Here is a 24,533-nt window from a genome sequence, read left to right on the forward strand (position 1 = left end):
CTTTAAGTTCCGCTTCCGGGCCTCGCTCCCAGCATTCTCAGCGGGCCCTGAGAGATCCCGCCCCCGTACGCCGGCTTCTGCGTGGTGGAGGTAGCGGCGGAAGTGAACGGAGCGGTTCCCGCTGCGGGTGAGGCGCATGGGTAGGTAGGGAAGGTGGGGTTGCAGTTAGAGTCCCGGGTGCCGCCATCATCCGGCCGTCAGCCCAGCGGCTTTGGCCGACGGGCCTGACGTGGGCTTTCTAGGCCACCGGGGTATGCGTCTCTCGAGGACCTTTCTAGAGTCTGCACTGGGCGGCGGTGGGGAGAGCCTGGGCCGGCAAGAAAACTGGGATACGGTTGGGCCCCGACTCTGTAGGGTGACCTCTACGGGGACCTGGATTGTAGTACTTGGCGTCTCCCTTCAGCTACAGAAATTCGAACCGCAATCATATGGAGCTCCAGCCATCACATCCTTAATTGACCCACGCTTCTCTGATTCAGGGAACTGCTGATGGGCTCGCTTTTCCCAGTCACTGTGTTCTGAGTAGTTGGAAACCAGTCCATTCACCACACGCTAGTCAGAAGGGTCTTGTAAAAGCGTACATCTGACGTGGACGTTTTTGTGCTTAAGACCTTGAGTGGTTTCCAGCGAGTGAGAACAATATCCAAACGCGTTTCCGAAGCTGGCATGGTCCAGTGTGATTTACAGTAGCCCACGCTTAATCTATCGTTCTCGATACTTTTGCTGGAAGTGCTTCAGTCATTCCGGCTTTTGTCAGTCTTGCTTATGTACACAGGTCTTTTTTCCCTTGGGACTTTTTCTTGGAAAAGTAGGGGTAAGGTTTCCAGAAACATAAGCACTACTTTTCTCTCTTACCTTGTAGCATCTTAACTGCCACCTTCCTCAGAGTCTAACAATTAACCTTGTTAATTCTCTTTCATAGCACCCTGCCTGTTTCCTTTCTTGCACTCACATAGTTTGTGATTGTATATTTAGTCTCTCCCTTATTAGAATCTAATCCCTTGGAGGATAAAGAGCTCCTTTATTTTACTTAATGGGAGTTCTCCAGTCCCTAACGCAGTGTCTGATATTGTATAAATTTTACTAAAATTTGAATGAATGAAGCAGCTATCTGCTCTGAAATCTGGTTGGTAATCCATTTAGGGCTTGGCATGGTGGTTTCCATTCCAGCCTTATAAACTATCATGTAAGTTCACAGGTCTTTTGAATGAGGAGGGGGTCAAAATAGCTCCTGAATCTGGAGTGTGAGGTCCTTTTGGGAGAGGACAAGTCATAATAATAAAAGGGATTTATTCATAGGAGATGTGTAGTACTCAAAGAGGTTACAGGACATGGTTCCCATCTGCAACCTTTATTTAAACTTATATGAAACTAGTAACTTCTCTAAGTTATGAAAAAACTATAGTCCTATTTATAGCCTAAGCAACAGCACAGACAAAAAGGAAATTCCATAGATTAGAGTTCTGTATTACACTCTTAACCTTTAAATAACTTCAGAATTGATCTCACATGGCCCACAGGATAAGGGTTTTAGGACTCTGCACCGTATGTACCTCACTGATAAGTTTGACCTCTTGTTCAGTTTCACCTCAGTTAAACTGGTTTATTAACGGTACATGACTGTCTAAGTCTGATCTGGTGAAGTGCCCTCTCCCTCCCATGCCCATCTAAATCCTAGCCATCTTTTTTTTTTTTTTTTTTTTTCAACGTTTTTTTAATTTATTTTTGGGACAGAGAGAGACAGAGCATGAACGGGGGAGGGGCAGAGAGAGAGGGAGACACAGAATCGGAAGCAGGCTCCAGGCTCTGAGCCGTCAGCCCAGAGCCCGACGCGGGGCTCGAACTCGCGGACCGCGAGATCGTGACCTGGCTGAAGTCGGACGCTTAACCGACTGCGCCACCCAGGCGCCCCCCTAGCCATCTTTTAAGCCTTCCCTGAACATTCAGCCAGATATGGTTATTTCTTTCTACTGTGGCATTTTTTGGACACACTTCTTTAAAGCACGTTACAGATTCTGATAGTTGGAGATACTCTTTAAAAAAATTAACATAGGAGAGGTTCACAGCTGATTGTGGCAAAACTTTTTAACCTGTAGGTTGCAACTCAGTTAAATTGTGAAATCCGGCACCTAGGTGGCTCATTTGGTTAAGCTCAGGTCACGATCTCACGGTTTGTGCATTCAGGCCCTGCATCAGGCTGTGCGCTGACAGTGCAGAGCTTGCTTTGGATCCTCTGTGTCCCTCTCTCTCTGCCTTTCAAAAATAAATAAACATTGAAAAATGCTTCTCAAAGTAAAAAGTAAAATAAACATTGAAAAAATTGTGAAATCAGTTTAGTGGATCATGATCAATTTAAAAAGAAAAATCAGGGCACCTGGGTGGCTCAGTAGGTTGAGCGCCTGACTGTTGATTTCAGCTCAGGTCATGAGTTTGAGCCCTGCATCGGGCTCTGCACTGACAGTGCAGAGCCTGCTTTGGATCCTCTGTCTCTGCCCCTTCCCCACACATGTGTTCTCTGTCTCTCTCAAATAAGTAAACTTAAAAAAAAAAAGAAAAAAAATACAGTAGAATGTATCAAAGGACTTTGCCCATAGAATGGCTAAACACTAGTGAAAGTTTGTATGTACGTGTGTGTGTTGTGTCTTTATGTAAAGTATATTTCTTTCTGGTGTTGCCAGAAAGTTTGGGAGCCACTAGAAGAGAGTGTGAGTAATACTGAGATTTTAGAAGTAGAGTTTCACTGAAGGACAAATTGACTACTTTGAACCAGACCACTGACTGCCTGAGTCTTTTAAGAAAAGATTTTTCACCATCCTCTTTTATGAGAATTAAGTGTTTAGTCTAAATAACTTTGAGAGAAAGGCAATAACTCTGGTCAGTAAAATGCCTCAGGGATGTTTAGGGACCTATGGAGTAGGCATTTTTTCTAAGGTTTCCTGAAGATAGATCAGTGTTTAACAAGAAATGAAGCGGAGTGTAGAACACTTGAGGTTTTCTGAAGGTAGGAGGGAGGGTGCTGGTAGAGCCCATACCTGCTGACAGGTGCCTTCAGACTTTGAGCTGTGGTGTTTCTCTGTCAGAAATAGATCTCTGCAGAAATAGGGCATACAAGATGAATCTGGAGAATTTGAAGGATTTTTTAAGATGAAGAATTTTTTTAAATTTTATTTATTTAATCTGCACCCAACGTGGAGCTTGAGCTCATAACCCCAAGATCAAGAGTTGCACACTCTTCCAACTGAGCCAGCCAGACATCTCTCGATGAAGAATTTTTAAAAATTACTTTTAGGGGCGCCTGGGTGGCTCAGTCGGTTAAGCGTCCGACTTCAGCTCAGGTCACGATCTCGCGGCCCATGAGTTCGAGCCCCGCATCGGGCTCTGGGCTGAGGGCTCAGAGCCTGGAGCCTGCTTCTGATTATGTGTCTCCCTCTCTCTCTGCCCCTCCCCCGTTCATGCTCTGTCTGTCTCTGTCCCAAAAATAAATAAATGTTAAAAAAAATTAAAAGAAAATTACTTTTAAAATCAAATATTGAGTAGGTAACAAGTAATCATTATTAAAAATGGTAAGTCATAAAGGAGGACAGTATCATGAACATCTTTCTTCCCACCACCCAGTTTTATTTATTTTTTAATGTTTATTTTTGAGAGAGAGGGAGGGAAGGAGCCTGTGCAAGTTGGGGAGGGACATAGGGGGACAGAGGATTCAAAGTGGGCTCTTTGCTTTCAGCACAGAATGCAGAGGCTTGAACTTACCTGACCCAAAGTCGGATGCTTAACCGACTGAGCCACCCAGGTGGCACTTCCCCATCCTGTTTAAGAAGAAACAGTACTATTACTTTGAAGCCCCCTGTATGGCCCTCCTTGATCCCAGCCTTTTCCCTTTCCTCTTAGGGGTAACCACTATCCTTATTCCCTGCTATGCATTTTAGTGTGATCCCTGAAGAATATATTGTTCTTGGGGCACTTGGGTGGCTTAGTCGGTTGAGCCTCCGACTTCGGCTCAGATCATGATCTCAGGGTCTTTTTTTTTTTAATTTTTTTTTTTAATGTTTATTTTTGAGACAGAGAGAGACAGAGCATGAATGGGGGAGGGGCAGAGAGAGAGGGAGACACAGAATCAGAAGCAGGCTCCAGGCTCTGAGCCATCAGCCCAGAGCCCAACGCAGGGCTCGAACTCACAAACCGTGAGATCGTGACCTGAGCTGAAGTCGGACATTCAACCGACTGAGCCACCCAGGCGCCCCTCAGGGTCTTTGAGTTCGAGCCCCGCATCGGGCTCTGTTCTGACAGCCTGCTTCAGATTGTGTCTCCCTCTCTCTCTGACCCTCCCCCATTCATGCTCTGTCTCTGTCTCAAAAATAAAAAAAAATAAACATTAAAAAAATTTAAAAATATATTCTTGTTCGGCATCATTATAAATGTTATAAAAATGTAATCATTACGTATTCTGTGATTTGCTTATTTATTTATTTTTGGCTCAACATGATATTTTTGGATTATCCACACTTATAGCTGTGATATATTTGTTTAGATGAAAGTTTTCCTAGTTTGCTTGAATTGCTCTTTGTATTTTTCCTTAAACTAAGTGTTTAAAAACTTTATTTTTGAGAGAGAGAGAGAGAGAGAGAGAGAGCGAGCAAGCAAGCAGGGGAGGGGCAGAGAGAGAAAATCCCAAGCAGGCTCTGAGCTGTCAGCACAGAGCCCGATGTGGGGCTTGAACTCATACACCGTGAGATCATGACCTGAGTCAAAACCAAGAGTCGGACACTTAACTGACTGAGCCACCCAGGCACTAGTGTTTAAACTATTTAATATCCTGAGGCAGTATTGGTGGCACTCTTTTCCCACTACCCCAGCCTCTTTGTTTCTCCTTTCTGGTTAACCACCTGTTTCCTTTGCTTTATTTCTCTTCTCATCTGCCTTTACCTTGAGGCTGCATCGAGTTGCACCTGTGAGGCTCATTTAACCTGAAATCACTGGGGACTGCCAAAGTTTCCAGATAGCTTTTGATGTTTTTGATGTTACATGCTGAATGTAAAACCAAATAACTTGTGGGAAAGATTAAAATACTATTTTTTTTTTAAAGTTTATTTATTTCGAGAGAGAAGGAGAGAGAGAGAATTCCAAGCAGGCTCCATGCTGTCAGTGCAGAACCCAGCTTAGGCCTTGGACGCATCCACAAACCAGGAGAACGTGACCTGTGCTAAAGTCGAACACTTAACCAACTGAGCCACCCAGGTGCCCCTAAAATACCGATTAACAAATAATTTCATTGGCTTTGATGCTTTTGTCCATTTTATGATTTTTTTCCTTTTTTTTTTTGTCTTTAAAATTATTTTCCTCTACATTTTGGGCATTATGATGTGAATAGATTTCTGATGATTAGACCTGTCCACAAGAAGTGAGCTGGCAAGGCTGCTTTTCTGTGGTGAAACTGAGAAGCTGATTGGCACCATGAAGGTCTTCTGCGGGCGGGCCAATCCAACCACTGGCTCTGTGGAGTGGCTGGAAGAGGATGAGCACTATGATTACCACCAGGAGATTGCAAGGTAACAAGGGTGTGTTCACTATTGGTTGCAGCTGGGTGGGGACACTGGCTTTCAAAGTAGGAGCCCTAGAATCCTGTCCAAATGTGGAATAAGCTTTACCCAGTGCTTCTGATCAGGGCAGATGTTGGTCATGAGCAGGTCTGCTCAGCCAGGTAGGTTTGTGTGGGAATTAGGCAAAGTCATTTCTGTGTAAAGAGTCACATATCATGTAACAGCTTTATCAGAGTCTCAGAGGATCTGTCTAGTGGAGCAGAGAGGACCCACCTCAGTAGTACTAGTGATAATTGAAGAGTTTATGAAATTCATTCATTGTGTCACTGAAATGGAGACACATTTATCATATAGTTAAATTCTTTTGAATGGAAAATGTGAAAAATGCATTCTTCCCTGACTTGGGAAGGGATATTTAAAACTGTTGAGTGCGCTACTATTCTTTAGCAGTCATTAAGTGCATACAACATACTAGTCCTGTGGTGGAGCTAATGAAGAAGATGGGGTTCCCATCCTCAAGGACCATGCAGTTTTTTGTAAGAGACAGACATGTACTGAATCATGACACAGTGAAGAAAGGCCACTGGACATGGGTGCAAAAGTTCATGGAAGCAGTAAGAACCGGCGGGGGGGGGGGGCGCGGGGGTGGTGATATGTGAGTGATTTCCCAAATCTAAAAGGAGGGAAATTGCTTTCTGAGCAGCAGGGATCACGTGTAACAGTTAGTTTGGGGGATTGCTAGCAGTTTGAGGTAGCTGGAATGTGGTACAAAAGCAGGGCTCTGGTGAGGGTACCGAAAAGGTAGGCAGGATCATGTTGTAAAGGGTGGTAGCAAAATGCAGGAAGAGGAGCATGAGGGTAAGTCTGGGCTCTGTCGTGTCTTAACTCTGACATTGGCTAAGCTCCTTAACTTCCTTGAGCCTCAGTATGATAATATATGTCTCCATACATGTAATAATGTACATTTCCTCACATATAAAGCCTTATTTTAGGGCTCTTTGATGGGTGACAAATACAATGTGTGGTATAGAATAAGGGCTCAAAGATACTACCTTCTTTCAAAAGATTTTGAACATCATTTTGTAAGTGATTGAGATGTTAAACTGGGGAGAAAAAAGATTAAGCTGCATTTTGGGACATTTACTGAGAACAGTGTGGAAAGTGGGTTGGAGGGAGTGGAAGCCATTTGGGTGGATATTGCAACCCTACAGGTGAGGCAGTGGAGGTGGGGAGACAGCTTTGAAGGAGCTTGAGTTTTAATAACTCATTGGTTCAGTGGTGGAAGGAGAGAGAAATTCCAGAAGCACCCAAGATTTCTGATTAGAGTGACTAAGTGGATGGAGCTGTGTTCTGTGAGAGGGATGACCACAGGAGGAATGAGTGTTGCTGGAGAGGAGAAGGTGATGGAGATTAGGTATTTGGGTTTCAACATCCAGGTAGAGATGCAGTGGGCAGATAAACATGGGTCTGGAGCCAGTTTGCAGTTATTAGAATTCAAGATGGAAAAGATGGCAGGCTCTGAGGGAGGGTGTGTGATGAGAAAGGTAGAGGGCTGAAGAAAGAATCTTGGAATAGAGGAGGCAGGAGAACCAGGAGGGAATGGCCAGCAAGTGGAAAAGAAGAAAGTGTTTCAGGAAGAGGGAGTGTCCAACAGAGACAGAAATCCTGGATGTTAGTGATGGAGTTGGTTGATAGTGCTTAGGCAGAATGATGTCTGTGGAGTGGTGGGGAGAGTGGATGATGAGGCTATGAAGATGGGGACCAGAAATGCCTCTTGGAAGGTAGGGAAAGACAGAACCAGATTTCAACTAAGCATTCCTAGGTGGGTTCACATGTAAAAGCCATGGTGTGCCATTAAAACGAAAAGAATGCTATTCTTCTGGTACAGTGCTCCTTGGAGTTTAGAATATGAGCTGCCTGTGTCACAGTTGTGTGGGGTACCAGTTCAAGTGCGTATTTCCAGACTCCAGCTTGATTTTCTGGATCAGGATCTGTTTGCATGTATCGTGAGAATCTGCATTAAAAATTTTTTTTCAGTGTTTCTTAAAAATTTTTTTTTATGATGTTTAATTTTGAGAGAGAAAGAGAGAGAGAGAGAGAGGAAGAGAGAGCACGACTGGGGGAAGAGCAGAGAGAGAGGAAGACGGAGAATCTGAAGCAGGCTCCAGGTTCTGAACTGTCAACACAGAGCCGGATATGGGGCTCGAACCCACAGACTGCAAGATGATGACCTGAGCTGAAGTCAGCTGCTTAACTGACTGAGCCACCTAGGCGCCCCTAATTTTTATTTGTTTTTGAGAGAGTGCAAGCAAGGGAGGGGCAGAGAGAGAGGGAGACAGAAGATCTGCAGTGGGCTCTGCACTTAGAGCAGCTAGCCCGACTCAGGGCTTGAATTCACAGACCGTGAGATCATGACCTGAGCCAAAGTCAGAGACTCAGTTCAACTGACTGAGCCATCCAGGTGCCTTGGCAATGTGCACTTAAAATAAGCTCTCCAAGGATCCCTGGCTAGCTCAATCAGTAGAACATGCAACTCTTGATTTCAGGGTCGTGAGTTCAAGCCCCATGTTGTCTATTTAAAACAAAAACAAAAACAAAAAAATAGGTCTCCAGTGATTCTGGTGTTGATCTGAAGCTGGAGGTCCTCTGTTTAGTGAAAGCACCTTAGCTCTCACCTGCATCTCTCAGAAAGCATCTTTGGGCTGGGCCTGCTGAGTTCTGGGAGCTTATCCTGACTCTGCCAGAGATTTTTCAAGTTTGTGAATTAATAGAAAGTGCTGGGCATGATACCCCTCACTTATACAGCAGGTCCCTGATTCGTCTCTGCAGTGTTGAATCTGTGATTATCGTAATGTGCAAATGTATGCAAGATTATGTAAAGTATTAGACAAATTGAGTCTGAGTTCTGGAGAGAAAAAAAAATGTGTGACATATAACATGATCAGCATGCTGGTGGCTGTGACAGGGCTAACTCCCAGACCATTTTTAGCTCTGAGGTTCTTTGCTGAAAGTAAACATCTTTAAGATTTTTTTTTTCCTGCAATACCAGAGAATTTTAGCTTATAACTCTACTAAAATAGTTTAAAATGGGCCTGGGTTAGAGATGAAAAGTACAGCAGAGGGAACATTGTTATAATGTATGGTGACTCCACTTAACATATTAAACATTGAGTATAGAATTGTGAATCAATATGTTGTACACCTGAAACTAACGTAACATTGTATGTCAATTATAGTTCAGTAATAAATAAAAAATAAAGTGGGCCTGGATGTTTTTCCATTTGACTTAGGAATGCATTTATATATGTGAATGCTCTCATATGTTAATGGATATCATTAATAGAGGTTCTGACCTTTTGTTTCTTTTTAGATCCTCCTATGCTGATATGTTACATGACAAAGACAGAGTAAGTGTGAAAGGAAACCATTATCTTGCTGTGGTGTTTGAAACCTTTAGTTAGTTACAAGATCAAAAGTTTCCTCCAGAGACATGATGTTAGAATAATGTACAGAGGCAGTATGGTGTAACGAATGGTCAGGAAATCAGTGGGGAGGCCTTGTCCTACTTCCAGCTCTGCTGTTCACTTGAGTGTGGCCTTGGAGAAAACATGGGACCTCTGCAGATCTTTTTTATTAGGATTTAAAAGGAGTGGGATATACTAGCTGATCTCCATAATCTCCTTCTAGATACAGATTCTCTAATTACACAGTTTTACCTCGTGTAGTCCGTTTGTAATTTTAAAATCATATCTCTAGAGGCCACTGCAGACTGTTTTGTAAAAGCAAATTTGACTTCTGTTGCACTGTGACATTTCAGCTTTTTGTTTGTTTGTTTGTTTCTTTTTGTTTCATCTGAGTTTTCTTTTCCTGTTTGAATTATGTTACAGTTCTGGTGTTAACGGTGGTTAGCAATGCAAGCTTTCCTGGCCTACCAGAGTGCTTGACTGGTCATTCTCATCTGGATGGCTCAGAAATGCGGAGGCTTGAAGGCAAAGGATTCAGGCTTAAGAGCTAAGCAGTGTAGGGTAAGAGAAAGAGCAGGGCACATGGTCAGGTTGGTCATGAGGCTTTGTTGTTGGTGTCTACTTCATCCAGCCCTGGTTAACTGCTCAGTATGCATACTTCTTGGCAACATCATGACATAACAGTCTCCTTGAGCATCATTAGTGTGTAGAATACACCAAAAGGGGCTAGGTGCTTCCCTGATTTTTATCAAATAGCTGAGTGCCTTTGCTGAGCTATTGGGGAATTATAGGATGTGGACAGACATTGTTTCTGAATTTGACTAATTCTCTCTAGCTTAGTGGTCTTGGCTTCTTACTGGTTTCTTGAGCTTGTGAGCCTCTCTGATTTTAGTATCATCTGCAAAGATGATCCTTTTTGACTCAAATTCCAGGGGATTTGAACAAATGGCATTGCCATTCATTCAGTCAGCCAGGCCAGAAAAATGGCACCCTTTTCCTCATCTGAGCACACAGTCTGTCATCAAATTGTGTGAATCTTTCAACCCTACTGCCTGCTCAGACCTCATTTACTAGTGTTGACCTCTCTTCCTTTCTTTACATAGCAGCCCAAGGGGTCTTTCTGAAATGCCAATCCATGTTATTCTTCTGCTTAAAACCCTCAGAACCCTGTTTAGCACCATCCTCGGTGGCCTCTCGCTGTTGTCAAGTTAAAATCAAAACTCGTTTGAGGAACGTTCCTACCTCTTCATTAATTAACCCCCCCCTTTTAAAAAATATTTATTTTTGAGAGAGACAGAGTGAGCTGGGGAGGCACAGAGAGAGAGGGAAACACGGAATCCGAAGCAAGCTCCAGGCTCTGAGCTGTCAGCACAGAGCCCGACACGGGGCTCAAACCCATGAACTGTGAGACTAAGACTTGAGCCGAAGTCAGGTGCTTCACCGACTGAGCCAGCCAGGCACCCCCCTTTTCTTCTCTTTTTATATTGAGTCCCATGTTTCCTGGTTCCCCTGTGTTCCTCTGTGGTTCACCCTCTCTTTTTGTTGAAGCACATTCTTCCTCAGTGTCCTATGAGAGGGTGCATGGGAGGTGAGAGTTTAAAAACTTTGCTAATCTGAAAACTTCTTTATTCTGTCCTTACAGTTAAGACTTAGGCTGAATATGGATTCTGATTGGGAAATCACTTTTTGTCAGAATTTTGACATTATCCATTTTCTTTTATTTATTATTATTTTAATGTTTATTTTTGAGAGAGCGAGTGTGAGCATGGGAGGCGGAGAGGACAGAGGATCTGAAGTGGGCTCTGTGCTGACACCAGAGAGCCTGATGTAGGGCTCAAACTCAATAACTGCGAGATCATGACCTGAGCTGAAGTCGGACGCTTAACCAACTGAATCACCCAGGTGTCCCTAAAGATTTTAAGTAATTTGTATACCCAACCTGGAGCTTGAACCCACAACCCCAAGATCAAGAGTCACATGTTCCACCAACTGATCCAGCCAGGCACCCCCTATTCATTATTTATTTATTTTTATTTATTTTTGAGAGATAGACAGCGTGAGCAGGGGAGGAACAGAGAGAGAAGGAGACACAGAATCCAAAGCAGGCTCCAGGTTCTGAGCTGTCAGCACAGAGCCCGACGCAGGGCTCGAACCCATGAACTGCGAGATAGTGACCTGAGCTGAAGTCAGACGCTCAACTGACTGAGCCACCCAGGCGCCCCACTATTCATTTTCTTTTAGAATTCAGTGCTGCTATTTTAAGATTTATTAGCATTCTTACTCTTTAAAAAACTTTTTTATTGTGACAGACATACAGAAGAGTATAAAATGTGTATGTATAGTTTAAAAAAGAATAGTAAATGTTCATAGACTTACCACTCAGCTTGGAAATAGAACATTACAGTTACTCACAATTCCCCTGTGTACTCCTAGATTGCATTCCTTTTTCTTCCCCTAGAAGTTTCCACTGTCTTGAATTTTATATCAGTCACTCCCTTACTTTTCTTTATAGTTTTACCACCTGTTGTATTAAAAAAGTAAATTCCTAGTTTTGCCTGTTTGTGAACTTTATATAATGGAGTCATACTGTTTAATCTTTATGACTTTCTTCTTTGCTCACCATTATTTTTGAGATTCATCCATTTTTCATGAGGCTGTAGTTCATGCATTTTCATGATGTTTGGATTCCATTGTATAAATATATCATCGCTTACCTGTTATTCTGTTGGTAGACTTTGGGGTTATTTCTAACTTGTTGCTGTTGTACGTAGTGCTCCTAGAATATTCTAGGACCTGTACTCTGGGATACTCTTCTCTAGATTGGTATATCTAAGAATGGAGTTGCTGCCCATTGAGTTTGTTCAACTTTATGAAGTAATGTCAGAGTGTCTCCCAAAGGATCATGCCATTTTACATTCTCATACTTGTGTATGGTAGTTCTTCTTGTTTCATGTCCTTGCCATTATTTGGTATTAACCAATTTACATTCTTGACAGTCTGATAGGTATGATCCAGCCTGTCATTGTCAGTTTTAATTTGCATTCTTCTGGTTACTACTGAGTATGAACTCTTTTTGTTCCTTGGCTTTTCGTGTTTCCTCTTTTTTTTTTTCTTTTTTTTTGAGAGAGAGAGAGAGACACACAGAGCATAAGCACGGGAAGGGCAGAGCGTTAGGGAGACACAGAATCCACAGCAGGCTCCAGGCTCTGAGCTGTTAGCACTGAGCGGACATGGGGCTTGAATGCACGAACTGCGAGATCATGACCTGACTTGAAGTCGGATGCTTAACTGAGCCACCCAGGTGCCCTTCATGTTTCTTCTTTTAATACTTAGTTATTTATAAGAGTTCTTTATGTATTTTGGGTACTTATCATTTGTCAGTTACATGTATTGTAGGTGTCTTACTTTATGGGTTGTTTTTTCATCTGATAAATGCAAGTTCTTAAATTTAATGTCAGGATTTATTTTTTAATCTTTGTTGGCTGGTACTTTTTGTCTCTTGTTTAAGAAATCCTTCCCTTTGCCAAGGTTTTTTTTTTAAGTTTATTTATTTATTTTGAGAGAGAGAAAGCATGGGCAAGGAGGGGCAGAGAAGAGAGACAGAACCCCAAAGCAGGCTCTGCGCCATCAGTGCACAACCTGATGTGGGGCTCGAACTGATGAACTGTGAGATCATGACCTGAGCTAAGGTCAAGAGTCCCACACTTGATCCAGGTGCTGCCCCTTTGCCAAGGTTTTTTCTTAATTTTTTTCTTAATTTTTTTTTTTTTTTAACATTTATTTATTTTTGAGAGACAGAGTGAGACAGATCATGAGTGGGGGAGGGGCAGAGAGCGAGGGGGACAGAGGATCTGAAGCAGGCTCCAGGCTCTGAGCTGTCATCACAGAGCCTGATGCGGGGCTCAAAATCATGGACCACGAAATCATGACCTGAGCCAAAGTTGGATGCTTAACCGACTGAGCCATCCAGGCGCCCCGTTGATTTTTTTTAACATTTATTTATTTTTGAGAGAGAGAGAGAGAGTGAGAGAGAGAGAGCGCATGCAAGAGGGGAAGAGGCAGAGAGAGGGGGGAGACACAGAATCCAAAGCAGGCTCCAGGCTCTTGAGCTGTCAGCACAGAGCCCGATGCGGCGTCCAAACTCACAAGCTGTGAGATCATGACCTGATCCGAAGTTGGACGCTCAACCAACTGAGCCACCCAGGTGCCCCTCCTCTGCCAAGGTTTTAAAGGCTGCTGCTGATATATAAAATTTCAGTTGATTTTTATTTATTGATTTGAAGTTCTGTAATCTTAAGTTTTTTTTAATGTTTGTTTATTTTGAGAGAGAGGGAGAGAGCATGTGCATGCACTAGGGGGAGTGGCAGAGAGAGAGAGAGCATCCCAAGCAGGCTCTGAGCTGATAGTGCAGAGCCCAATATGGCCACCATCTCACGAAATGTGAGATCATGAGCTGAAATCAAGAGATGCCTAACTGAGCCACCCAGGTGTACCTCAAAATGTATTTGCTAAAAGTTGTTTATAATCTTTAATCTTTCTAATATTGGCAGCATATATAGTGGTACCGTGCTCTTTCCCCCACCCCTTATTCCCAGTTTTTGCTTACTTCTTTTTTCCCTTTTGTTTTTTGACTTATCAGAGGCTCATCAATTAGATTTTTGAAATAACTTTTATAAAAAATTTCTATAAAATCTCCATATTTGTTCCCTGGTTCATTAATTTGTGTGTTTTATTATTTTTATTTATCTGCTGATTAGAGATTATATTGCAGTCCTCTTTCTAATTTTTTGAGACAGATGCTTACCTTATCTCTTGTCTTTTGTAATGTATTTCTTTCCAAATATTGCTTTTAGCTATCCCCTGAGTTTTGATAATGTAATTTTAAAAAGTTCAGTTCTAGATATTTTCTAATTCTCTTTTGATTTAGTTCTTTACCTGTGAGTTTAGAATTTCTCAAGTTCAAAAATCTCTTTTTCTTTAGTTATATTTTTGTTATTGAGATCTCTGACTTGATTGCACTCAGGTCTGAGAATGTTGCCCTTTTGATATCAGTCCTGTATTATGTTCTGTTGTATAACAAGTTATCCCAGAATTTAATGGTTGAAAAGAGTTATTATTGTCTCATCATTTCTATGGGTTCAGAATCTGAGCTCAAGCCTAGCTGTGTGCCCTGACTCTGGGTCCCTTGCAGGCTGTGATCAAGGTGTCACCCTGTCAGGCAGTCACCTTAAGGCTCAGTTGAGGGGAATCTGCTTCCCCTCAGAGGAGTTTGGCCTCTTTCTTTTTTTAATTTTTTTATGTTTGTTTATTTATTTTTGAGACAGTAACAGAGCATGAGTGGGAGAGGGGCAAAGAGAGAGGGAAACACAGAATCTGAAGCAGGCTCCAGGCTGTCAGCACAGAGCCCGACGTGGGGCTCGAACCCACCAACCGTGAGATAATGACCTGAAGTCAGACGCTTAACCAACTGAGCCACCCAGGCGCCCCCAGGAGTTTGGCCTCTTAATGTTTCTAACTTGCCAGCTCATTAGTGCATTTTAAAAGATTTGCATGTATTTTCCGTATCATTATTGTTTTCATCAGAAGGGTCAGGGTACCTATGGAGCCAAACTGTTACAGATTGGAAATGTATCTGTGTCAGCTGCTAAAGACCTGAACTAAAAACAAAGAAATGATTTCCTGAGGAGGGGATTATTTTTTGAGACAAGGAACCCCTGTGAATTAGAGTCCAGTAAGGAAATCCAAAGCCATGTTACTATTTCAACAGAGGGAATTTCACAGGCGGAATTGGTAACACAGATGTGGGAGACCTGGGAAGCAAATGGGAGCACCAAGGTTACCTAGTGGTAGTAATTGCAGGAGGCAGCTAACTTGCCTAGGGCTGATGATACAGAAGAGTGAGCTTCATGAGTCTGGAAGCATGGAGGAGAGGTCCTGTGGAACTGGTGCTCAGCTCTCCGAGAGGGACAGCTGCATGAGTGCTGCGCCTGTCTCTGAGGTGCCCAAGGAGGCTGGTGATGAGAGTATAGAGAGGAGCTGGGGAGGAGCTGGCATCTGGAGCTGGCTGCCACTTCTGGGAGGACCCTGATGAGAGCAGCAACCATTTGGGAAGGAACAAGTTTTCTGCCTCTTCCTACCTGCCGGTCGCCCTGTAGTTCCCCTGTTGTCCATACCTAATAGCTGGAAAAGGAGAAGGTTGTTGGCAGAGCCCCAGCCCCTCTAAGCAGAGTACAAAAGAGTGGGTGTGGAGGGAGGGACAATCACCAAATAAAAGGCAAGAGGCTGACCCAGTGCTCTGGGAGTCTGTCAAGGCCTGCTTTACTCAACTAGCCAGTGCTGTTCCTTGACAGGCCAGAAAGCCATGGAGCCATGACTTACACTGCTGCTGCCGCCATCCATGACTCCCAAACTTCACAAAGTATCCTTGCGTTTGTTTATAGTAACTGGTATGAAGTGATAGCTGTTTCTCCTTTTCTCTTAGAATATAAAATATTATCAGGGTATCCGGGCTGCTGTGAACAGGGTGAAGGACAGAGGACAGAAGGCTTTGGTTCTTGACATTGGCACTGGCACGGGACTCTTGTCAATGATGGCGGTCACAGCAGGGGCTGACTACTGCTATGCCATTGAGGTGAGCCACACTGTTCAGATATGTGTCCTGTGTGTTGTGTGGGAAGTCCGTCATGTATCTTGCCTATCCGTTTGTTTACAAATGTTCATGGAGTGCTCACTCTGTTTCAGGCATAGAGCCAGGTTCTAAGGATATGGAGATGAATCAGACACCTTTCCTTAACCCAGGGTCTCCTTTTTTCCTCTGAAAACAGCAGTCCTCAGTCTTGGCCTCATGTCAGAATCACTTAAGTACTTAAATAGCTTCAGAAAATACTGATGTGTAACTGCCTACCCTGCCTCACCACCCCGCTATCCTGACTCCAGTTTTAATTTAATTATTCTGAGATGTGGCCTGGGCATTGGGAGTTTTAACTGTGCACCAAGGTTGAGACCTGCTCGTTTAAATTTTTTTTTATTAAAAAAATATTTTTTAATGTTTTTATTTTTGATGGAGAGAGAGAGAGCATGAGTGGGGGAGGAGCAGAGAGAGAGGGAGACACAGAATCCGAAGCAGGCTCCAGGCTTTGAGCTGTCGGCACAGAGCCGGACACGTGGCTCGAACTCATGAACCATGAGATCATGACCTGAGCTGAAGCCGGATGCCCAACTGACTGAGCCACCCAGGCGCCCCTAATTTTTTTTTTTTTTTTTTTTAACATTTATTCATTTTTGAGAGTGAGAGGCAGAGAATGAGTGGGAGAACGGCAGAGAGAGAGGGAGACATAGAATCCGAAGCAGGCTCCAGGCTCCGAGCTGTCAGTACAGGGTCCGACGCAGGGCTTGAACCCATGGACTGTGAGCTCATGACCCGAGCTGAAGTTGGACACTTAACCGACTGAGCCACCCAGGCGCCCGAGACCTGCTAGTTTAAATGTCTCCATTGAGCCTGCTATCTTACTATGTTTGTCAGTAGTTGGGCAGTCTGTCATTTCATTTCTTTATTGTAACATTAAACATACATTGTTTTGCTGATAAATTAAATAATGCATTCTACCATAGAAAATATGGTAAATGTAAAACAAAAATAGCATGTTAACACAATGTTAACCATCGTTGAAATTTTGGCATATGTTCTTCACAGCTTTTGGGAAAAGGTGGAATGTATTTAAACACTTTTTCCTACAAGATTTGGTTTGTATGGTGATTGAGTTGTGAATAACAAAGTCCCAAAATAACAGTGGCTTAAACAAGATAGAAGATTTTTGCTTTCTCACATAAAGTCTGGAGGCAGCACTCTGGGGTATTCTACTCAGACTCCTTCTAGCTCCCCACCCCTCTTTCCCTATAGTGTGGCCCTCATGCTCATGGTCTAGAAAGGTGGGCATTTTAGGCTGAGGGAATCCCGTATTGTATTGTCCAGAGTCGTGGCAAACAGGGTCAGGGTAGAAATCCAGAAAGGTAGATTGTAGCCACACTATGGAGGACCTGAGTGCTACAATAAAGACTTCTAACTTCAATATCCTGAATTAGTTGTTCTTAACCTGAAATAAGAATAATGGGCTTCAGGGGTGCCTGGGTGGCTCAGTCGGTTAAGCATCCGACTTCAGCTCAGGTCATGATCTCGCAGTCCATGAGTTTAAGCCCCACGTCGGGCTCTGTGCTGACAGCTTGGAGCCTGGAGCCTGCTTCAGATTCTGTGTCTCCCTTTCTCTGACCCTCCCCCATTCATGCTCTGTCTCTCTCTGTCTCAAAAATAAATAAACATTAAACAAAAAAAAAGAATAGATTTAAGGGGCCCTTGGGTGGCTCGGTCATTTAAGTGCCCGACTTCAGTTCAGGTCATGATCTCAGCACTCGAGCCCCACATCAGGCTCTGTGCTGACAGCTCAGAGCCTAGAACCTGCTTTGGATTCTGTCTCCCTCTCTTTCTGTCCCTCCCCCACATGTGCTCTTTCTCTCTCTCAAATATAAATAAACATTAAAAAGAAAATCTTAAAAAAAAAAAAAAAAAGAAGAAGAATGGGCTTCAGGTCTCCATGGAGAGACCTGAGAGAGGTAGGGGTGTGTGTGTATGTGTATGAGTGTATGACTCTGTGCACTTGTCTCAGGACTTCATAAAAAGATCAAGAGTCATTTCTTGGCCTTCTGGGGCATCATCAAGATTTTTTTTTGAGAGAAGAGAGACAAAGAGAATATGAGCAGGAGAGAGGGAGGGGGAGAGAGAGAACCCCAAGCAGGTTCCACATCCAGCATGGTTACCTGATGCAGGGTTCAGTCTTACAAACTGTGAGATCATGACCTGAGCCAAAATCAAGAGTTGGATGCTTAACCAACTGAGCCACCCAGGTGCCTCCATCATCATGATTTTTAAATAGATACAAAGAAATTTATTTATATTTTAGGATAGTTACCTTAGTTAGTCTCAAGTAAATTTTATTATCCTTACTTTACAAATGAAGAAACTAAGACCCAGAGAGATTAAAGACTTAATCTCACAATTAATAAATAGGAGAGCTAGACCTGGAGACTTGGTCTTTTGGTTGCTAATTAAGGTGCTAGCCCTATAGTGGTATCTTTGATGGGAGAGGATGTGTGAGTGTGAGATTTCTAGCATGGTTGTCTGGGGGAACAGTGATGCTGTTGACTGGTGAGAGGAACTCAAGAAGATACTTACTTTGTAGGAAAGATAATGCATTTCATGTTGGATGTGGTAAGTATGAGAGAGACAGGTCCCAGGGCAGGAGTCACTATATGCGTGGACTGCTAATTGAAAATACAGGGTGAGGGGGCACCTGGGTGGCTCAGTCGGTTGAGCGTCTGACTCTTGATTTCAGCTTAGGTCATGATCTTACAGTTTGTGATTTGAGCCCCACTTCAGGCTCCTCACTCTTAGTGCAGAGCCTGTTTGAGATTTCTCCTTCCCTCCCTCTCTCTGTGCCCCTCCCCTGCTCGCTCTCTCTCTCAAAATGAGTAAATAAACTTAAAAAAAAAGTACACACATACGTATATATATGTTATATATATATTTTACATATTATATATATTATGTATATGTATAATATATATGTATATATACATTTACAGTAAGAACATGTTTTCTGGCAGAATTGGTAGGACTGTGCTGTTGGGTTTTTCTATATATTTCCATCTCAGTTACCTGGATTTCTAATTTCTGTCTTGGTGCTCTGGTCTGTGATTCTCAGATCTTTTCTTTTTGGCTCTTGACATCTTATGGTGGCCTCCCAGCTTTTACTTTAGTGACCAACTTTTGAACCTCTCAACTCAGTTCTAGCTGGACTGCCCTGTGGTTTTCAACTCTGCTTGAGCTCCACAACTGGAAAGACAGGTCTAGAACAATGAGTGAGAACCTGCTAGTCTCTGGAGATGGACGTCTGAATCTTTAGAGAGTGGCATGTACAGGCGGATTTCCAAACTCATTTGCAGATGTGGCAGGTGAAGCTGGCATTGTAGGAGATTGTTCAAGGAGAGAGTAAAATGAGAAGGGCAGAGCTGGGGATATGCCTGTGAGGGAAGAAGGGTGGCCAGTAAAGGCAAGTTCAGACAGACGAAAAGAGATCCTAGAGGGCAGGGGTGGAAGCCAAGGTTGCAGGGGATTCATGGGAAAAAGGAAGTGGTCAGCAAGTGTGGATGTTCTAGCCCAGCGTTGTCATATAGAACTTTCTGTGATGCTGAATATTCTATAGCTCTGCTGGCCAACATAGTGGTCCGTAGCCACATATGACTGCTGAGCACTTGCAGTGTGACTAGTATGAGGAACTGAATTTTTTTTTTAATGTTTATTTATTTATTTTTTTTTGAGACAGAGAGAGAGAGAGAGACAGAGTGTGAGTCGGGCAGGGGTAGAGAGAAAGAGACACAGAATCTGAAACAGGCTCCAGGCTCCGAGCTGTCAGCACAGAGCCCGACGTGGGGCTTGAGCTCACAAACTCCAAGATCATGATCTGAGCTGAAGTCAGACACTTAACCGACTGAGCCACCCAGACGCCCTGAGAACTGAGTTTTTAAATTTCACTCAGTTTGAATCAACTTCTATTTAAATGCATGTGGTCACTGTATTAGCACTGATGTAGCAGTTGAGTAGGATGAGGACTGAGAGAAAGCTGTTAGGTTGGCAGCTAGGAGGTGACCTCCTTTAAATGGTATTTTCAGGGGAATAGGTTTGAGGAGTAGATGGAATACAAGGAATTACAGACAGTGGCTATAAACTTCTCTTTTAACACGTTTGAAAAGTGAGGAATATTTTGGGAAGGTGTATTAGTTACAGTGATTTCTTTGGCAAATGTTTTGAGAATAAAGCATGGTCCTGGTTTCCTCACTTATTTTCCTTCTTTGTAAGAGCAAGAAGAACTTTCTCAGAAATCTCTAGCAAACCTCTCTTTGGGTATCTTTGGCCAGAATAAGGTTCAATCCTATTTAACTTACTTCAGTGACATGGCCTGAGAGATTCAGTTACACTTAGATCAGACAGGTGTACCACTTGGAAGTGATACAGTCAGTCCCCCAAACTGACTGGAGGTGCAGGGGAGTACACAGAATGATGTTGGGAAGCCATCTTCAGGGGCCATTCCAGAAAGAAGTGTTCTGGGAGAGATTTTGAGGTCTTAAGCTAAGGAGGAGACTGTGAATGTCAAGCCTGAAGGGTCAACAGAAGAGATGAGTGATAATGTTCAGAGGCAGGAGGGCTGAGGGGATGATACAAACTTGTGATACTTTGGGGTGGAGGCAAAGTGATGGGTGAGAACTGAGGTCTTGAGGCCCTCAGACTACATCTAAAAACACCAAGCCAGATCCTAGAAATAATTTGAAACAGATTGGAACGATATTTTTCCTAGGTAAGCACATATGTATCCTTTACAGAAGAATATAGCATTTCCTCTTGATTTTAATAAAAGAAGTATGTGTTCATGGTAGAAAATATGGAAAACGCAGAAAAGGACTTAGGAAAAATGGAAATCTTGTCCTGTGACCAGTTACTTTATCATTTTGTTCTATTTCCACTCTGTAGGTGTGGCCGCATGTGCATCTGTATTTTTTATGCACTATCGTGGTTGGAGCCATGCAATCTAAGTTGGGCAAGCTAGAAAGTATGAGTTGGAGGGGTTTGTGTTTAGGGATAAGTGAAGGGTTTAGAAAGGCTTTTGGAGAAGCGGGGGCTTCGTGCTTCCTGGAAAGTTGGGTTTGCCTTGGCAGGTTGGGGTAGGGCAGAGAAGGCTAAGGCTTCCCTAGTGCACAATAAGATCAGTGTGGCAGGAGCATCAGTCATGGGTGGGGATGGATTAGGAGGGGAATAAGGCTGGGGGAACTAAGGTGGTTCATATTATGGAGGTCCTCGAATGCCATAAAATAGAGGCTGTATTATGCCAGCGGCGAGGATTTGGGACAGTTTTGAGCTGACGCCTGTTTACATTTAACAACTAATGCAGTAACAGTCTCACTTCCTTCTAGAGAGTACATTTGTCCAGCCCCATTCCCCCAGGGTGTGGTTTTGTGAAGCAAATCCCCTTGCTGCCTTCTTCTAGCCTGGCTCTGACACCTGCCGTCCTTACTAGGTAGTGCAACCTTCCTGGGAAGCCCTGCGTCCCCATTGTGCCTAGCATGTAAGGTTTAACTCCTGCAAGTTAAACCCAGTGGATGGCCTTCTCTTTGTGTTCATTTTTATGACATACATTTGGAGAATAAACTATTTAAGTTACAAAGGTGAAGTCTCATTTATTTTGATCAAATCAGCCCAAGAAATATTTTGCCTGTATCAAACAGTAACAGAGGTACATTTTATATATTCGGGAGGTAACTCTGTAATGGAGACCTCTTTTACTTCAAGTCTAAGAACCTGTATCAAGACATATTGTGTCTTGATTCTCCATTTAAAGAGAGATTACTAATCTTTGATGTTAGGATGTTATTTAATTTATTGCTCATTTTTACTTGGGTTTTGGCTCTAATTTCTAGGTTTTCAAGCCTATGGCTGATGCTGCTGTAAAGATTGTGGAGAAAAATGGCTTCAGTGATAAGATTAAGATTATTAACAAGCATTCCACGGAGGTGACGATGGGGCCAGGTAAGATCAACACATACTGTTTTGAGGGGTGCCTGGGTGGCTCATTCGGTTGAGCATCTGACTCTTGATTTCTGCTCAGGTCATGATCTCATGGGGCTCTGCTCTGACAGCATGGAGCCTGCTTGGGATTCTCTCTCTGCCCCTCTCATGATAGTGCGCTTTCTCGTGCTCTCTCTCTCAAAATAAATAAACTTAAAAAAAGCCAAAACATACTGTTTTAAAAGCCTTATTCACTCTTATAGGAGAGAAGAAAAGGTTTATTCTAGTTATCTGGAATAAACGTATTCAGGTTATTGAAGAGAAATGGGGCCTCTCCACTTGGTCTGAAGATAAGTACTTTGCTTCTCTACTAGTGAAAATAAATCAGCAGTGAGTAAACCAAAACTAATGCTCAACAGTGGTGAGACAAATGAAACTTCCTTTTGCTTTAAGCAAGTTGAAATTCTTATGTGACTCAGTTCTCAGAGATTTGAGTTTTATCGACAGAAGTAAAACTAAGTAGATAGCAGAAAGAGGTTTGCTTAGTGCTGACATCCTGCTTCAGCATCCAACATGAGAGATTTGCCTATATAGTACAGTCTCTCCAGGTTTTCAGAATATTTTTTATAGTCTAGGTATTTGAGTCAGACTTCTAAAATTTCACATGCCACTTGATACCTGGAGAGACAGTGGAAAGATTTGCAAAAGAAGCTTCTGGAATGAGGTTATGTATATCACCAGTTTTTTAAAATGCAGTATTTTAGATGGAAGCATCTATATAAGATCAACGTTTTTGTCCCATTTAAAAAAAATGTTTTTTTAAATGGAGAATCTGAAACATGCCCAAAAGAAAGGATTAGTGTCCCCTTTATTTTTGACGCCTACAAAAGAGTGTGCAAATAATTATCTCATTTTTTAGTCCACGTTATTGAGGTATAATGTACATAAAATGAGTGCATCTGGGGCACTTGGATGGCTCAGTCAGTTAAGCGCCCAACTTCGGCTCGGGTCATGATCTCACGGTTCCGGAGTTCAAGCCCCACATCAGGCTCTGTGCTGACAGCTCAGAGCCTGGAACCTGCTTCAGATTCTTTCTCTCCCTCTCTGTCTGCCCCTCCCCAGTGCGGTGTGCACTCTCTCTTTCTCTCTCTCTCTGTCTCAAAAATATACATTAAAAATTTTTTTTTAAAAATGAGTGCATCTGTCTTAAGTATATAGTTTGAGTTTGGACAAATGTAAACACATTTGTAACCTCTTCTGCATTCCAGACTGTAGAAAGTCTTTACCGTGCACAAAGAGATTTCTTCATGACGCTTTATAGTCTTTTGCCTCCATATCACTGATCCTAAGCACCCACTGATGTGCTTTCTTCTTCTTTTTTTTTTTTTTTTTTTAACGTTTATTCATTTTTGAGACAGAGAGAGACAGAGCATGAATGGGGGAAGGTCAGAGAGAGAGGGAGACACAGAATCTGAAACAGGCTCCAGGCTCTGAGCTGTCAGCACAGAGACTGACGCGGGGCTCGAACTCACAGACCGCGAAATCATGACCTGAGCCGAAGTCGGATGCCCAACCGACTGAGCCACCCAGGCACCCCTGATGTGCTTTCTTCAATGTAGATTAGTTCCCCCCCCCTTTCTAGAATTTTGAGTAAGTGAAATCACCCACATGTACTCTTTCTTTTCTTTAGCATAATGCTTTTGGGTTTCATCCACGTTCTGTGGATAAAGGGTTGCTGAGTAGCACTGTGTGTGTGCATACTTTAATTTGTTCATCCCCTCACCTACTGATGGACATGTTAGTTTCTTAGGTTTTGGGGTTTACTGTTTTTTTTCTTTTGTGGTGTCTAATCTGCTGAGTACATCTAGTGAACTTTTTATTTCTCATACTGTATTTTTCATATATAAAGGTTTCCTTTGATTCTTTTTTATAACTTGCATCGCTCTTATTTTTTCATGTGATTTTTTAAATAGTTGTCATATCTATATTAGCTGGAGTTTTTTGTTTTTATTTTTTTTTTAAGAGTACATTACTTAAAGTTTATTTTGAGAGAGAGAGAACACGCGCACATGTGTGAGCCAGTTGGAGAGGGGCAGAGAGAGAGAGGGAGAGAATTTCAAGTAGGCCTCCACACTGTCAGTGCAGAGCCTGACACAGGGCTTGATCTCATGAACTATGACATCATGACCTGAGCTGAAATTAAGAGTTGGACCCTTAACCAACTGAGCCACCCAGGTAGCTGTTTTAACATCCTTATCTTCTGCTTCCACTGCCTCAGTCTTTCCTGGGTTTATTCTGCTAATTTTTATCCTGATTCTGGATTACATTTTTCTTCTTCACATGTCTAATAATTTTTATTTGGATGCCATGTATGGTGGGAGTTTTGCATTGCTGAGTACCAGAGTTTATTGTCTCTCTTTAAAAACTTTGGGGGCATCTGGGTGGTTCAGTCAGTTAAGCGTCTGACTTTGGCACAGGTCATGATTTCATGGTTTGTGAGTTCAAGCCCCACCTTGGACTCTCTGCTGTCAGCACAGAGCCTGCTTTGGATTTTCTATCTCCCTCTCTCTGTCTTGTGTCTGCTCACTCCCTCTCAAAAATAAATATAATTTTTTTTTTTTAAGTTAAAAAAAAGGCTTTGCCTGGCATGCAGTTGGGCTACTAATAGGTTAGTTTGATCCTTTCAGGGCTTGTTTTTAAGCTTTGTTGGAGCAGGGTTAGAATAGCTTTATTTATTTATTTATTTTTAAAGATTTTTATTTTTAATCTCTACACCCAATGTAGGACTTGAACTCACAGCCCTGAGATCAAGAGCCACATGCTCCACTGATTGAATCACCTGGCACCCCGGGTTAGAATAATTTTAAGTCAGGTTTTCTCAACAGTGACATTTTGGGCCTGATAATTCTTTGTTGGGAG

The 24,533-nt window shown here is 42.7% G+C and overlaps 1 protein-coding gene across 10 annotated transcripts in view; it reads left to right on the forward strand.

Annotated features, from left to right (window-relative positions):
• The first annotated feature begins 16 nt into the window (after positions 1–16).
• PRMT7 (protein arginine methyltransferase 7) overlaps positions 17–24,533 on the forward strand; it is a 46,531-nt gene continuing 22,014 nt past the window's right edge. For 3 of the 10 annotated variants that reach the window (XM_060650351.2, XM_060650353.2, XM_060650354.2), the window contains exons 1-6: positions 30–140; positions 5,087–5,238; positions 5,372–5,549; positions 8,911–8,947; positions 15,486–15,635; positions 21,527–21,635. In XM_060650351.2, the coding sequence (XP_060506334.1) occupies positions 5,455–5,549; positions 8,911–8,947; positions 15,486–15,635; positions 21,527–21,635 (391 nt within the window). In that variant the 5' untranslated portion in view covers positions 30–140; positions 5,087–5,238; positions 5,372–5,454. Of the gene's footprint in view, positions 141–5,086; positions 5,239–5,371; positions 5,550–8,910; positions 8,948–15,485; positions 15,636–21,526; positions 21,636–21,913; positions 22,005–24,533 lie in introns of those variants that run through there. The other 7 variants (XM_078438912.1, XM_060650357.2, XM_078438909.1 and 4 more) reach the window with 6 other exon arrangements.

The sequence above is a fragment of the Panthera onca genome, chromosome E2 (genome assembly GCF_046562875.1).
Source record: "Panthera onca isolate mPanOnc1 chromosome E2, mPanOnc1 haplotype 2, whole genome shotgun sequence".
Lineage (NCBI taxonomy): Eukaryota > Metazoa > Chordata > Mammalia > Carnivora > Felidae > Panthera > Panthera onca.